General features: G+C 36.3%; 1 protein-coding gene across 4 annotated transcripts in view; it reads right to left on the bottom strand.

Moving 5' to 3' along the window:
• Positions 1–17,444, bottom strand: part of LOC139967330 (transient receptor potential cation channel subfamily V member 5-like) — a 66,063-nt gene that overhangs the window by 3,799 nt on the left and 44,820 nt on the right. For all 4 annotated transcript variants that reach the window (XM_071971011.1, XM_071971010.1, XM_071971009.1 and 1 more), the window contains 10 exons: positions 15,257–15,446; positions 13,707–13,860; positions 12,874–13,125; positions 10,248–10,415; positions 7,975–8,094; positions 7,664–7,771; positions 7,224–7,378; positions 5,514–5,623; positions 684–826; positions 99–215 (listed from right to left, as the gene is read on the bottom strand). In XM_071971011.1, the coding sequence (XP_071827112.1) occupies positions 99–215; positions 684–826; positions 5,514–5,623; positions 7,224–7,378; positions 7,664–7,771; positions 7,975–8,094; positions 10,248–10,415; positions 12,874–13,125; positions 13,707–13,860; positions 15,257–15,446 (1,517 nt within the window). The remainder of the gene's footprint in view (positions 1–98; positions 216–683; positions 827–5,513; positions 5,624–7,223; positions 7,379–7,663; positions 7,772–7,974; positions 8,095–10,247; positions 10,416–12,873; positions 13,126–13,706; positions 13,861–15,256; positions 15,447–17,444) is intronic.

The raw sequence follows: 17,444 nt of genomic DNA, 5'->3' as shown, positions 1-17,444 counted from the left end.
TATGTATGTAAAACTATAACAGATATGTGCAGTAACTATACAAGGAGAATACTTCATAATTATATATAAAAAAAACAATTCAAATTTAAATATCTGACCTGTTTGAAGGCTTCGTACTTTTTGCTATCTAACGAGTTGAACGTATTGCCCATCATCGCAATAAACAGATTCAACTGCAGCAGTCCTGCATTCACCATGAAGAACCAGAAACATGCCTGCAAAGATGAGAAAGACAGCCACAGAGACAGCAATTTAAAGATAGGAACACCCACAGAGAAAGCACAAAACTACACTACGTCATCATGGCAGTTGGGTTCAATCGTATGACGGTGACCTTTCCCTCCTTATCAAATGTTTGAGTGTGGTGGTTTCTTTTACAAGAACTAAAAAAGGGGGTTCAAATGGTTCACTCGTTGCACATCTATTTATCTATTTACCTGGGAGGGACCAGGCATGGAACCATTCTCCTGAACCTCTTGGATCTAAAATCAGCATATATACATAATTTTGCTCAAAAGAAGGTATTCACAGTTGAAAAATCCAATGGATCAATTTTTCTTATTGAATTTTACCTTGTTAACATACTTTAAAGGACATATTTTATTTGTAATTTAATCCATATTTAGTAGCTGGCTCACTCCATATTTTACAGATATGCTATTAACAATCAGTAGCTAGCTTACCTTGGCTGCAGTTGGATATCTGGTCAGATCGAAGGATTCATAAATATCCTCTAGTTCTCCGAGGGACATCACAAACATGCTGATAATGGAACCACCATACATCACAGACTCCCCTTGGAATCCAATGTAAATAACGTGCATAGCTGAAAAAGAAAACAATCTTAGGTGAATCGAGAAGAATGAACTCTCGGCCGCAAAGGTGATAGGTGTGCAAAGTTGCTTGGTTTAGTTTAGCATTTCCAAAGGGTAACCAGAATGCAAAACTGCTTTGAAGATTTGATTACTTCATTGCAATTAGACTTCTGCTTATTCACCAAAAACAGCTATTATAATATAAATGTCCTGATTTCTACCATGAGATACGGTATCATGTTTAAATGGTCTCCAGAGTTTGACTGCTGGTGACCCAGATGACCTTTGACCTCTACCAAAAGCAATTGAATTTTTCTATTCAATATAACGCATCCGCATGCCACTTGTAAACACTATATCTCAAGTTAAATCTCCATGCTTCCTAACTTGAGATATAGTATTTACAATGTTTTCAGTGTTTGACATCTGGTGACCTCAGATGACCTTTAACCTCCACTTTAAACAATAAACTTCTTCTCATAATGATTCATGCACATGCCAAGTATAACAAGATTTCCACAATTTGATCGACCCCTGGTGACTCCAAATGACCTCCACCAAATTCCAAAACAACAGAATTCTTGAACTCAATGTGTCAGAACTGTATACTAAATATGATATTGCTCCAAACTTACCTTCTTGTGTATCATGTTAACAAGGTTTTCACAATTTGACTACTGGTGACCCCAAATGACGTATGATCTCCACCAAAAACAATAAGGGTTCTTGAACACAACGTGTTACAACTACATACCAAATATAAGATTGGTCCAAGCTACTTTCTTGCGTTATCGTTTTTAACAAGGTTTTCACAATTTGACCACTGGTGACCCCAAATGACCTATGATCTCCACCAAAACAATAAGAGTTTTTGAACTCAAGGTGTTACAACTACATACTAAATATGAGATTGGTCCAAGCTTGCCTTCGTGAGATATTATGTTGACATGTTTGTGAGAAACTCTTGGTGAGATGAAGTCTTTCCTCATCTCCTCACAAATTGTATTCAGAGTTTCAAAACCTTTTCCCTTGCCTCACTTATAAGCTCACTTGTGAAATTTTGAGCAAAGTATATGGCGAGGAAGCACAAAGCCAACTGGCTTTTTATATTTTTTTTTTAGTCTCCTTACATTGTTAGGTTCAAATATTAGAAACGAGCATTATTTCTCAACAGTTACAGTGGTGCAGTGGTCAGTGCCCATACCTAAAGATTCTATGTCTCTGAGTTCAAACCCCAGTGAGGGCAGTTTGCTTTTTCTATTCTTATACCTCTTTTCTTCCATTATGAACCTTAAATATTAGAAACGAGCATTATTTCTCAACAGTTACAGTGGTGCAGTGGTCAGTGCCCATACCTAAAGATTCTATGTCTCTGAGTTCAAACCCCAGTGAGGGCAGTTTGCTTTTTCTATTCTTATACCTCTTTTCTTCCATTATGAACCTTAAATATTAGAAACGAGCATTATTTCTCAACAGTTACAGTGGTGCAGTGGTCAGTGCCTGTACCTAAAGATTCTATGTCTCTGGGTTCAAACCCCAGTGAGGGCAGTTTGCTTTTTCTATTCTTATACCTCTTTTCTTCCATTATGAACCTTAAATATTAGAAACGAGCATCATTTCTCAACAGATAAAGTGGCGCAGTGGTTAGTGCTTGTACCTGAAGAGCAAGACAAACTCCTTGTGTAGGGGTTCAATTCCCACAGGATGCATGTCCATGGTTCAAGTCCAGCCAGAGCCTTTTACTTTTCTGTTCTTTGAAGCAGGTGGAAGTATAAAGGTAAGAAACGAAGTTGATTCCTTGGGAACCAAAATGGTGTAATTGGTAGTTCCGTATGCGATTGGAAATTTCTGATCGACTCGGTTCAAGTCCAGGGTGAGTAATCGCTGGCAAAAGGACTTTGCTGACAAGGGAGTTCGCCGGCACCCCTCCCCCCTGACAAGGTTCCCAAGCGGACAGGGGAGATCGCCGGCACCCCTCCCCCCTGACAAGGTTCCCTCTCCCTGACATGGATCAGTGGAGAAAATGTTTTATAAAAACACTAAGTCCACTGAACAACTGGATCTTTAAATATTTGAAAAGCAAGCAAAAGCTATCTCCCACCTAATGGTCTAGTGGTAGAGAAAAAGTTTTGGAAGCAGAAGATCCCTGGTTCAATCCCAACTACTGCTTTCTTTTCCTCAAAATATATCCTACCTTGTTAAGCAGCTTGCAGAAATAAAATGTTTAAAAAAATTCAATACATGTATCAATAAAATACATCCACTTTATTTATTTATTTATTTAGAACAAACCATTCCATAGCAGGTGAATTAACCATTCCTGAGATTCAGAGAGTTGTTAGAGAAGGATTTCATTTGCTTCTAATATATTTAAGGTTAATAGTGGATACTTTGAACATGAACCTGGATCTTTTTCATGCCAAATCTGTTCATGGACAGGACTTTTCTCTAGCTCAATCACCATCCTTATCCTGTCCCGAAACAAAATGTTCCAATTAAAATAATTTCATAACAGACAGCAGCATAGTACAGAGGTGTAGGATTACCATGAATTTTTTTGAGCAAACTACCGCATAATAACTACCAAATCATTTCTCCCCTCCCCCTCCACCTACCCCCATATATGCATTACTCTATTATCTTAGCAAGAGTATAAACACACACCTGTGTACTTTTGAAAATTTGTATGATTTACTTCAATGCATGGATCTTATTTACTCATATTTGAGTAAAAAAATTCAACAAATGTTGCAATTTCATCATGATGATTGTCAATATTACATCAATGCAGACATTTGGACTTAAAAGCCACTTCCATATATGATTCTGCATCACTTTGCTGATCCAAAACAAAAGCAAAGAATTAAATGATTGCAGAAAATATATCATAAGATTATTATCAAAAGTGGATGTATGTCCATAGTACAAATGACTGGAATTGTTTCTCCTTCTAGCAACTCCCTGGTAAGTATAACGCAGTGATTAAAAGGGGGGGGGGGGGTGGAAATGCAAAAATGCATTGTGGCTTCGATGATGTATTAATGCGCAATTTTCTTTATGAATCTGAAGTAATGTATAGTGAGGGTGTACACATACTTGATCTTAGTAATACAGTGAAAAGCAGTGTGATGTAACAAACAATAAATTCGCAATGACACAGGCTGTCCTGAAATGACCATTGGCCTCAACAACAGGATTCTTGTACTAAATGTGATAGATACATCAACATACTAAATATGACATCTGTCCTTGCTGAAATATTTTGAAAATAAGCATGGTTTTCATAATTTGACCCCTGGTGAACTCATACGACCATTGACCTCCGCCCACAACATTAGGCTTCCTGTACTCAATGTGGTACAATTACATACCAAATATGCGATCTGTCCAAGCTTCCCTTGCGATATTATGTTTAGGCAGGTGCATTAGTGTAGAGAGACAGGTAAGAGAGGAGTGATGTAAATGTTTCACATTTGTTGACTTCAAATGACCTCTGACCTCCACCAAAATCAATAGGCTTCTTTTATTTATATGCTTTACACCTTTATACCAAATATGAGATCTGCACAAGCTTCCAATATTGAGATATCATGTTTACAAGGTTTTCACAATTTGACCACTGGTGACCCCAAATGACCATTGACCTCCACCAAAAACAATATACTTGTTGTACTCAATGTGGTACTCCTACACACCAAATATGCAGTACAGCTATGGTGAATGTAAATTTGTGTCAAAAACATTAAAAAAAAATAAAAACAGAACTCCACTTCTCAATTCCCAAACCAGAAGTACTAATTTTGAATATGATGAGAGTGAAGTTTGCAGTAGTTACTTAATGGGTGTGGGATGTACACTCTGATCACTAAAAACAAGCCTTCAACTAACGAGTCACTTAACTAGTAATATCTGGATTAGGTCATTAATAACAGTGATTTTCAGTCACTTGGGTCAATGACATCTTGCAATGTCACATTTACCTGTTAATTGACAAAACTTTGCTTGACTCACTTGACGTTTGAAAAGTACATTATAATATATAATATTATTATATAATTGAATGATTATATAGCCATATTTATATAATAAGTTGCACTTTACAAAAGCAGAATGATTCACTCAAGGTCTGTCTTAGTTGTGTCTGGGTCTGTTCTTGAACACGAGATTCACCACTGACTTTAATTATATAAATACTTAAAACTTTTATGAATCCACCCACACACTGGGAAATAGCTAAAGCTGCATATTTTGAGTTGGGTTGCAACCGATCGAGGCCATGTAATTATGCATTATAAGTAATCTGATACCCCTAAATCTACTCGGATATCTACACGTTTACAACAATCAATTAGGCGGTAGTATAATTTAGCATATCGCCAGCAATTCCATCTAATACAGAAAATCATTTGTCGCACAAAATACATGTCATGGTTTAATGTATTATTTGCACACCTTAGAAGCTTTTCCATATGTTAGTGTTAATCCAAAAGTATATATGAAATTTGGAAAAAATTCCAAAATTCTACTGTTGTCTAATTATTTGAAATGAGACTCGACTAACTCAAGCTGATGACTGATATTGTGTCACGGGAGTAAGCGAAGAGTATCATCAAATTTGATATTTTTCAAAATCAAACGGGAAAAAATCAATAAAGAAAGGAACGTTTCGGTGGCGTGAACGCAAGTTTGTCTACGAACCCTGAGAGAACGCCATGATGACGACCGCATAGATGAGAAAGAATATGACCAGGTCCGATGCCATCATCTTGTAAATCATAGCTATAAATTTACCAAATTTGGTGAAACCTCTGAAAGAAAGTAGGAGGAGAGAAGACAACGAGAAGGATTTGAAGAGGTCAGACAAACGTGAGAGTCGAGATGACTTTTGGGCATTAAACGTAACGACGAGACAAAACAACACAAGCTAATGATACCAATGCAATGTGGGATCTCAAGGAGTATTCTGATTGGGTCCTCCGGCAATGTTAGTTAAATGATATTAAATGCAAATTAATGAAGCGTATGGATAAGACTCTACATGGCAAGGTCAAGTAACTAACAGAACACACATACTAAAAACACATATATGCACACATATACACAACAGACACATATATACACTACAAACACATAAACACACAACGAACACATATATACACAACGAACACAAATATACATAACAAACAAATATATACACAACTAACACATATATATACACAACTAACAAAATAAAAATCTCGCCCACAAAGAGATGGAGGTTTCCTGTGTATCTACCATAATGAAAGATTAAACGAGATTATCAAAACAAAAGGTGTGGGTCAGGACAGGGTGGTGATGGGGAGGGGGGAGGAGTGGAGTCTGCTATCCAATGAATAAAAACAGAGACACACAAGAACAAAATACACACAGAAACAAATACACACAGAAACAAATACACACAAAAACAAATACACACAGAAACAAATACACACAGAAACAAATACACACAGAAACAAATACACACAGAAACAAATACACACAGAAACAAATACACACAGAAACAAATACACACAGAAACAAATACACACAGAAACAAATACACACAGAAACAAATACACACAGAAACAAATACACACAGAAACAAATACACACAGAAACAAATACACACAGAAACAAATACACACAGAAACAAATACACACAGAAACAAATACACACAGAAACAAATACACACAGAAACAAATACACACAGAAACAAATACACACAGAAACAAATACACACAGAAACAAATACACACAGAAACAAATACACACAGAAACAAATACACACAGAAACAAATACACACAGAAACAAATACACACAGAAACAAATACACACAGAAACAAATACACACAGAAACAAATACACACAGAAACAAATACACACAGAAACAAATACACACAGAAACAAATACACACAAAAACAAATACACACAGAAACAAATACACACAGAAACAAATACACACAGACACAAATACACACAGAAACAAATACACACAGACACAAATACACACAGAAACAAATACACACAGAAACAAATACACACACAAACAAATACACACACAAACAAATACACACACAAACAAATACACACACAAACAAATACACACACAAAGAGGGATCTCAATTATTCTAGTATCACAGAGATATCAGTCTTGCAGCATAATGACAGATTCTGAAGAGTATGGAACTTGTATGTAAAAGGGAGGGTGTGGGGATGGGGGAGTGAGGGGATGAAGTCAGGAATGACATTATTTAAAAAAAAAAAAAAAAATTTAAATTTTAAAAATGTTACAATATAGGAATGATACTACAAACTGATTAATAAATTCAATGAAAATATTAAGCCAGTCAGAAAACCTTTGATGAAGTTATCTCATTCGATACTCACCTTAGAAAGAAGAAGCAGTACGGCCACATCAGGAGGATGGCAATCACCAGGCAAACATCCTCAAGAAAGGGGAAGCAGGGGGGTATACGGCACACCCCCGCTGTAATTATACATAAGCAGGCTAACAAGTAGAGTTCTCTTGCTGGGGCAACTTTCTGTGAATGAATAAATTTTTGAAATACAAGTTCCTTTCTACGTAGATAAACATGTCCTTCTTTTGAGCAGCCATGTGCCACTTGCTACAAAAGTCACTCGAGTATTAAAATGATGGCATGTTCTTGGATTAAGAACATTGGCATATATATATATATATATATATATATATATATGATGCTCAGCACATATTGTATATTGTATGATGTTACTCATAATTACGTAATGCCCACATCATGACTGTACAGTTGGCAGAGAGTGATGAATAAATAAATTGATTTACTTACAGCGCGTAATGCGTATGTCTTGAAACCAAGAATACTGCTATGTACAGCCAGTGAAATCAAGTGTCCAATGGCGTGTGCGAGACAGAGGAATTCTACGATGATGCGAACCTACAAAAAATGGAAAAAGCCTTCTGAATGATTTCTGGATAACGATAATGCCATTATGAACATAGATCTTACAATATCAAAAAGGTTACATAGCCTAACATGATGACGGTATGCTTAAAATTGCATTTTGAAGCTATAACAGTACATAAAAGAAGGTTTCGATTACAAACGATATTTTGTTAAGGAAGATGGTTAAAACTTACCACATCAGTTCGACGGTTTCTGTAGTATAGATAGCAGTGAGGGAATCGATGCAGGGTACCGTTGAAGGGTTCTGATGTGGTCAGGTTGTCAAGGGAGACACCAGATGCAGCAGTTTCATCCTGATAAGAAACATTTCAGGTAAGTCAACGAAACAACAAATCACGGACTGAATAGTTATCAACAAACTAGACAAGGAGCAAAGACATTTATTTTTGTGCCCGGAAAAGAATTTGAACCAGTGCACCTCAGGGGTAACAAGCCCTGTGCTCAACCAAATGAGATATTCAGCTGTTTACAGGTACAGTTTAAGTACTCTACAATATAAATGGTACTTTAGCAATATACATATTAATATTACAAATAAACACTACCAGCAACAAAGTGTTCTGTTTTATTGTAGTTTTCTGAGAGCACTTTTGGCAGAGTGGTGTACACCATAATATATTTCCAAAACCATTGCTTATGTTGCAGTATGTTCTCTTCCTTGAATACAACATTCAGAAAAGTGAGTTATCTCACTGCAGGGGTTTTAGTGTCTTGTAAGAATTTAGAATTGTCAAATCAAAACCACACTCTACAGTTAAAAACAAATGAACGAATGTTATGCCCCCCTAATTCAACAAAAATAGTTGTGCTGCAAACAAGGGGAAAATTTAGATGTTAGTTAATATACTGTTGAAATGTAGATTGCTAATACAACTGTTTGAGTTTCATTTTAAACAATATAAACAATTTGTTGATATTTCAGTCATCATTTAGGCTTGTATGTGAATATTACTAATGTAACAAGGGAGGCTGCACATCACACCTACAATAGTCAACAAATTAAATCAGCCTTAGTTTTTTTATAGAACTTTTGCAAATAATTGTCAAACAAAGTGATATTGTTTGCAAACTTTGTATTACCAGTTAGTACATAGTTAAATTGCATTGGTTCTAAATGGTTAACACTGAGGCAAGAAAAATCGCGATTTTTCCTTCACTCCCAAGTCCTCTAAGGACCTAAAACAAGGATCTTAAATTGTTTCAAGTCACTTGAAATTTGGAACAATTTTATTCATACAAAAAGAAATCTCTGTATTCCTCTTTGCATTAAAAGCAACATTACTGCCTTTATTTCCATAACTACCATTACGAGACTACACGATAGTCTGATATCACCTGTGTTTTTGCCAAATCTTTCTAGAATAATTTGACAATTACTGTCGAATGACTACCCCCCCCCCCCCAAAAAAAAGTGCTAATATGTAAAAGAGGCTCTTGAAGTTGTCACAAGACTAACTTTCCATCCATATTTTCTCCCACATTTGGTACAATAAGATTAAAAGGTACTTCCCTAAAGATTAAATCTCCACAGCTTTTCTCTCAGAAATTGAGGTGGATTAAGGTCACCAGTTGTGGATGGACTTACTTTATTTTGGTGTTTATTATCCATCCATCCCACTGAAAGCACTGGTAAACCTTCCTATAATCCTTATGGTATTAAAATTATGTCTTTCAAACTGTCAGGTTACCCTAATTCACATTATGAGGAGGTATTGCCATTCACAAAGTTTTTACTTTTTTCTGCAAATATATCATAAAAAATACAGGCCACAGCTCAAGTAGACAAGGCCTTCACATACTTCACAAACGGTGGGCCTTTTCGGTTAGAAGACATTTGATGCTATACTATAGTAGATGTCTTCGAAGAAGAGATCTTCCATGTTAGTCCTAGTAAATAATAACACTGTGCGCCCTCTATGACCGGACCCCCCCCCGGTCACTGCCCTTCCTTCTCATTCTACCATTCAAAGTGTCATCACACGGATTTTCTTGTGAAAAAACTTCCCTTGGATTTCGTCTTGGTTATATTTGCATGTTATTATTGTGTGTATTATTAAAGTGTTATTATTTTACCAGGACCTCATAGTCATGGTAGAACAAGGTGCTAAGGTTGTGAGGAGACAGGTAAGCGAAGAGCGAAGTAAATTGTAAATGTCAACGAGTTGAGCAGATACATACAAAGGAGTATCTTGGACTGCTGTTTATCTATAGTTAGATTTCCTGTATTGTACAGGATTAACTCTAGCACAGAACTGTCACATAACAGTAAGAATACTTTTAACGATTCTAAGCTAAATTGAAAGCACAAAGAGAGAAAGAACTGTTCGCAAACAGCTTATCTACTGCAAAGCAAAATTAAAAGTGACAGCGATAAAAAACAACGGCAAACTATCAAAAGTCGTTTTCTTGATGAATGGAGTGGAAAGTGTATATGCAGCCATTTTACCTCCACGGGCCTGAGATAGATAGCCACCATTAACGTTATTATGTGAAGGAGGAAGGTAATTAGGATCCGGTAGAAACGAAACCGACCGTAGTACTTCCATTTCTCCTGAATTAAGACTTCGATGAGACCGTGGAGGGATAACTCGACATCTGCTTGGTTGGAGTGGTTCTGTGAGAGAAGAGATGGGATGACAATAAGGAAATGTTTCAAGTGCCTTGACTTTTATGCACTTGAATAGCACTTGACTCTTGCAAAGTTTATGCTAAGCACTTGACTCTTGCAAAGTTTATGCTAATAATAACATAAAAGGGAAATACAGGCAATGATTTGAATTTGAATTTAATTATCTAACTGTATATATATATATATATATATATATATATATATATATATATATATATATATAATTTCTCAAGCAATTCCAGGTCTAAGCTTTGAAATGCAACAAATGGTAAAATATGATACAATGCCAATATGTCTGGGATTATCTGGTAACGTTTAAGTTTGACACTTTGAGATTTATGCTGAACTAGAATTCCATATGAATATCAGTTTGGGGTTAGTTGGGGTTAAAAGTTTTGATTCATTTGACATTACAAGTCCATAAACAAATGATGTTCAAGTTTGTCTAGTCCAAGTTTTGACAAAGATAACAAAAAAAAGCTGAAACCTTGAAAATTTCCTGATACTTTTGGTGCCTAACTAATGTTTATATACATATCACAACCAGCTTAATGTTTATCATGGTTTCCAAGTGTAAACTGAACTTATACGAGAGGGCATACAGAACAGATTTTGTGTTAACCCATCATCCCTTATACAGGAGGGTACATATAACAGATTTTGTGTTACCTCACCATACCTTATACAAGAGGGCAAAAAAGGAGAGCTTTTGTGTTAACTCCCCCCCCCTCCCCACCCCCTTCCACATACCTTATACAAGAGGGCAACCAGGGAGAGATTTTGCATTAACCCGTACAAGAGGGCAAACATAACAGATTTGGTGTTAACCCATCATACCTTATACAAGAGGGCATACAGGACAAATTTTGTGTTAACCCATCATACCTTATACAAGAGGGCAAACATAACAGATGTTGTGTTGACCCATCATACCTTATACAAGAGGGCAAACAGAGAGAGACTTTATGTTAACCCACCCATACCTAAGAGAAGAGGGCATACAGTAAAGATTTTGTGCTACCTCGCATACAAGAGGGCATATAAGACAGACTTTGTGTTACCCTACCTTAGACAAGAGGGCATACAGGACAAATTTTATGTTACCCTACCTTAGACAAAAGGGCATACAGGATAAATTTTATGTCACCCTACCTTAGACAAGAGGGCATACAGGACAAATTTTATGTTACCCTACCTTAGACAAGAGGGCATATAGGACAAATTTTATGTTACCCTACCTTAGACAAGAGGGCATACAGGACAAATGTTATGTCACCCTACCTTAGACAAGAGGGCATATAGGACAAATTTTATGTTACCCTACCTTAGACAAGAGGGCATACAGGACAAATTTTATGTTACCCTACGTTAGACAAGAGGGCATACAGGACAAATGTTATGTCACCCTACCTTAGACAAAAGGGCATACAGGATAAATTTTATGTCACCCTACCTTAGACAAGAGGGCAAACAAGACAAATTTTATGTTACCCTACCTTAGACAAGAGGGCATACAGGACAAATTTCATGTTACCCTACCTTAGACAAGAGGGCATACAGGACAAATTTTATGTCACCCTACCTTAGACAAGAGGGCATACAGGACAAATGTTATGTCACCCTACCTTAGACAAAAGGGCATACAGGATAAATTTTATGTCACCCTACCTTAGACAAGAGGGCAAACAAGACAAATTTTATGTTACCCTACCTTAGACAAGAGGGCATACAGGACAAATTTTATGTTACCCTACGTTAGACAAGAGGGCATACAGGACAAATGTTATGTCACCCTACCTTAGACAAGAGGGCATACAGGACAAATTTTATGTTACCCTACCTTAGACAAGAGGGCATACAGGACAAATTTTATGTTACCCTCCGTTAGACAAGAGGGCATACAGGACAAATGTTATGTCACCCTACCTTAGACAAAAGGGCATACAGGATAAATTTTATGTCACCCTACCTTAGACAAGAGGGCATACAAGACAAATGTTATGTTACCCTACCTTAGACAAGAGGGAATACAGGACAAATTTTTATGTTACCCTACCTTAGACAAGAGGGCATACAGGACAAATTTTATGTCACCCTACCTTAGACAAGAGGGCATACAGGACAAATTTTATGTTATCCTACCTTAGACAAGAGGGCATACAGGACAAATGTTATGTTACCCTACCTTAGACAAGAGGGCATACAGGACAAATGTTATGTTACCCTACCTTAGACAAGAGGGCATACAGGACAAATTTTATGTTATCCTACCTTAGACAAGAGGGCATACAGGATAAATTTTATGTTATCCTACCTTAGACAAGAGGGCATACAGGACAAATGTTATGTTACCCTACCTTAGACAAGAGGGCATACAGGACAAATTTTATGTTACCCTACCTTAGACAAGAGGGCATACAGGACAAATTTTATGTTACCCTACCTTAGACAAGAGGGCATACAGGACAGATTTAGTATTAAGCCTTCCATCTGGATTAATGCTATCTAGATTCTGCAGTTCGTAACGGGCACAGGTGGTGGTCGTGAACTTCCAAGAGAGCTGACGCTCTAGTCCGATGATCAGATGGAACAATCCGGCTCTCCCGAGAGAGGCGCTCAACGAGAGGACCGTGTACCCCTGCCTGTTCTTAATCTTTGTGTCTGCTCCAAGCTCGTACAAGAGAAGAAACATTTCCTGTAAAGAGAGAGAATTTACAGTTCAAACACAAGTGAGAATAGCTGCTTTGGAAATTGACTTTGGTAATTTACAGTACAAATCTCTTCACAAATTAAAGCAGGTTGGTTTTTGTTTCATATAATGACAACAAAAGGGAAAACTTTGGGTAAATTCTGTTTTGCAGTTGTCTGTTTTTGGGGGTTTTATTTTTGCATTGGGATACTACACATACCTATATCACTGATTTAATCAAATACATACTCTTGAACAGATAAAATTTGAAGCAGATTTTGCTGGATTGGTCCAGTAACAACAGTCATGGTACACAGGTAGACCGCATAACCATGAAAGCAATATGATCTTATATATGAAATATGGGAAAACATTACTGACGACGAGGTATATTTAATAACAAACGTTTATGCAATAATATTTAATTAAGACTACTGGAAATTGAATGGCTGAGAGCATAAAGTAGGTATATATTTTGGATAGATTCTCTTGGAGTCAAAGGGTTCCAAATAGTTATTATACAAATGCAGAAAGTTGATTTTTTTTCACCGTTATTATTTATGATTTAATTTTTTGACCATGTTTACCTCATTGTTATGTAGGACGGTCATATGTAAGGCTGTGTTGCCGTTAGTATCCTGCAGGTTAACGTCGGCTCCTTTACTGTGTAGGTAGAGTACAATCTCCGGTTTACCCAAACAGGCAGCAAAAGATAATGGATACTCCCCATAGTAACATAACCTGTAAAAAATCAACAATTAAAAAGATCATATACATCATGCCAACTAGGCCATTTTAAAATGGGAAACATTTAAGCCAGGGGTACTTCATTCATTTTCAACGAGGTCCAGAGAGAAACATCGGCTGGAGCAAAGGGCCAGTGAGAACCAACGCCTGATTTATATATCTAGATTGAGTAATGTGTAAGGTAGGCTGGAAAGAAAACCCGACTATACATAGATTGAGAAATGTGTAAGATAGGCTGACGAACCAAAACATGACTATACCTAGATTGAGTAATGTGTAAGGTAGGCTGGAGTACTGAAACCTGACTATACCTAGATTGAGTTATGTGTAAGGTAGGCTGGAGAACCAAAACCTGACTATACCTAGATTGAGTAATGTGTAAGGTAGGCTGGAGTACTGAAACCTGACTATACCTAGATTGAGTTATGTGTAAGGTAGGCTGGAAAACAAAAATCTGTCTTGACCTAGTTTGAGTAATGTGTAAGATAGGCTGGTATATAGTGCTCAAACCTAGGACACTAAGGGCAAGCATACCTGATTAATTGAATGTTTAAATTTTTTTTTTGGGGGGGGGAGGGGAGGCACATACTGAAATCTTATGTGGGCCAAACTTGGCCTGCACACCTTCTTAGAACCCCTGATTTAGACCGTCCTCTTCACCCCCATTCACATATTTCTAATTTTGAGAGTATATATTACATATTATTCAATAAATAACTTCCCTCAGTAACAGAATTGTCCTTCACAGTAATTTCTTGATATACTTTTTATATTTATATTATATTTATATTATATTTATATTATATTTATATTATATTTATATATATTTCTAAATTAACCTACCCTTCGTAGTTAGTTCGGCTGCTTATCTTGTACCACTCATATTCTATGGTGTCCCTCCGTGTGGTCTGCTGATCATCTGTCATGAAGTAACTCCTCAGAATTTCTCTATTTTTTTATTATATTTCTAAATTAACCTACCCTTCGTAGTTAGTTCGGCTGCTTATCTTGTACCACTCATGTTCTATGGTGTCCCTCCGTGTGATCTGTTGGTCATCTGTCATGAAGTACTCCTCATTATTTCTCTATTTTTATTATATTTCTAAATTAACCTACCCTTCATAGTTAGTTCGGCTGCTTATCTTGTACCACTCATGTTCTATGGTGTCCCTCCGTGTGATCTGTTGGTCATCTGTCATGAAGTACTCCTCAGAATTTCTCTATTTTTTAATTATATTTCTAAATTAACCTACCCTTCGTAGTTAGTTCGGCTGCTTATCTTGTACCACTCATGTTCTATGGTGTCCCTCCGTGTGATCTGTTGGTCATCTGTCATGAAGTACTCCTCAGAATTTCTCTATTTTTTAATTATATTTCTAAATTAACCTACCCTTCGTAGTTAGTTCGGCTGCTTATCTTGTACCACTCATGTTCTATGGTGTCCCTCCGTGTGGTCTGCTGGTCATCTGTCATGAAGTAACTCCCGCAGCATCTTTGGTTCACGTTTGCCCCGTTCCTCAATAACATCTTGACCATGACCATGTTCTCATTCACCACTGCCAAGTGGAGACATGATTCTCCTGTATTGAAATTAAATTAGAAGGAAGTTTACCACTTAGCACCGTTGTTTGTTTCAGTTTAATAATATATAATTTCATATTCACAGTCTGCTTTCCTATAGAAGTTACTCAAGTAACTAGCACATTCCTTTTGTTAGATTAATGCAATGAAATATTTGTTCCTGCTCAAAATTGACAAAATAAAAAGAGGTGCAATTTGGTACAGCAGTGCTGACAGATGGAAGTTAATAGAAATATCAGCTTTTGGAAAGTTGCATAAGAAGGTGTCATAAGTTGTCAAAACTGTGACCTAAAAGGGATAATAGTAGAGATCATAATAATAATAACAACAGCAACAACAATAATAATAATAATCATATTAATAATAATATAACAATCATAATTATATTAATAATAATGGTGATCATAATAATAATAATAACAACAGCAACAACAATAATTATAATAATAATAACAACAACAACAATAATTATAATAATAATAATATAACAATCATAATTATATTAATAATAATGGTGATAATAATAATAATAGTGGTGATTTATATAGCACGCATATCCACCTGGTTGAAAAGTGTCAGTATTAGACTGCTCTTAAATGTCAGGTTTTAAGTGTAACAGTCCAAGTGGTACATTCCAAACTGTAGTAATTACCCTTCACCAAACGGTGGCAACATCAACAGACTTCTGCACAAATTTTGAGATTCAAGCAGCCAAAGATGATACATATGTCATAAAATTCTGCATGGCTTGTTTGAACAGTAACAATTGTTAAGTGGTATAACTTTGACTGACTTTCTTAAGGCTAAACAATGTTTTGACAAATACTGCAATAAAGTAACAAATTATTTTAGGGCTTGGGAGTTTATTTGCAAGGTGAGAAAGGTTTATGGTTGGTGCAATCACCTATTTTAAGAGATTTCTTTTGGTGGCCAAAGTGAACAACTTCCCAATACTCCCATCATAACTAAAACCTATAAATCTTTATATCACAGTAGATTTTTAAGGATAACATAAATTTCCAAAAGTTAATTTCAAAATTTTAATAATTTAATCTGACAGAAGCAGAATGAATGGTATCGCTATGACAATTAATTTCAAAACAGAAAATGCTGTTCTTTAAAAAATTGTGCATAATCATATACAATGGCATAACCTATTAATAAAAGTGCCAATTAATTTCCATCAAGCCTGGAATTAAAAGTACACTGACTGTTTGGCAAATATTATGAAAATCAAAGTATCACATAAACAAAATATATTTCAAAGAAAAAGACTTTAGAGACAGTGAAGAAGAAACAAACGAACCACTCTGCGAGAATATTTCAAGTTAAATTAACATCTGACCAGTCTTCTCTCACTTCAGGAAAAATGCCTTGATGCCTTTACAAATTTTTAAAATTTGCCTTGGTGCCTTGGTGAAGGCAGAAAAATGTCTGTGGTGCTCTACCACAGACATTTCAATTTAAAAACAATTTCTAAGTTGCCTCTCTTGGTCTTTGCTCTGAGCTCTGGCTGTAATATTCTGTACATACCAGCCAGTGTCTAATTGAAACAACACATAAATGTGTTGATTTAGCAATATGATGTGTCATGAATACACCTACGAGAAGTGACTACCACGCCTGTAACCAAAGTTTAAATTTGGGGTTCGGGTAGGGAGGGGGGGGGTTGGCACAAATGATGTCCTTCCCAGGAAGGGGTCTAAAGTTTCCTGGAGGGACACCCCTCCCCAATGAGAATATTTTCTTTGGGTAAGGGAGGATTAAATTGAAGATGTTGATATCATTTCCAACTTTCGAACTACATTCTGTTTACAAGCTTTCAGTTTGTATTGTGTGCTACTAAATGTAAACCATTTTGAAGAAATTATGATTTTAAGGTGGAGGGCACCCCATGGTGGCTACGACATTGGTGAGCACATTGATACACTTAACTGTGATGAGCCTCCACTTAAAAAACTCAAGTACCCATTTAAACTATCTTTTAAAAATATTCA

This window comes from Apostichopus japonicus, chromosome 5 (genome assembly GCF_037975245.1).
Source record: "Apostichopus japonicus isolate 1M-3 chromosome 5, ASM3797524v1, whole genome shotgun sequence".
Taxonomy (NCBI): Eukaryota; Metazoa; Echinodermata; class Holothuroidea; order Aspidochirotida; family Stichopodidae; genus Apostichopus; species Apostichopus japonicus.
The sequence above is the reverse complement of the archived record's forward strand: the minus strand, read 5'-3'. Positions and strand labels throughout refer to the sequence as shown.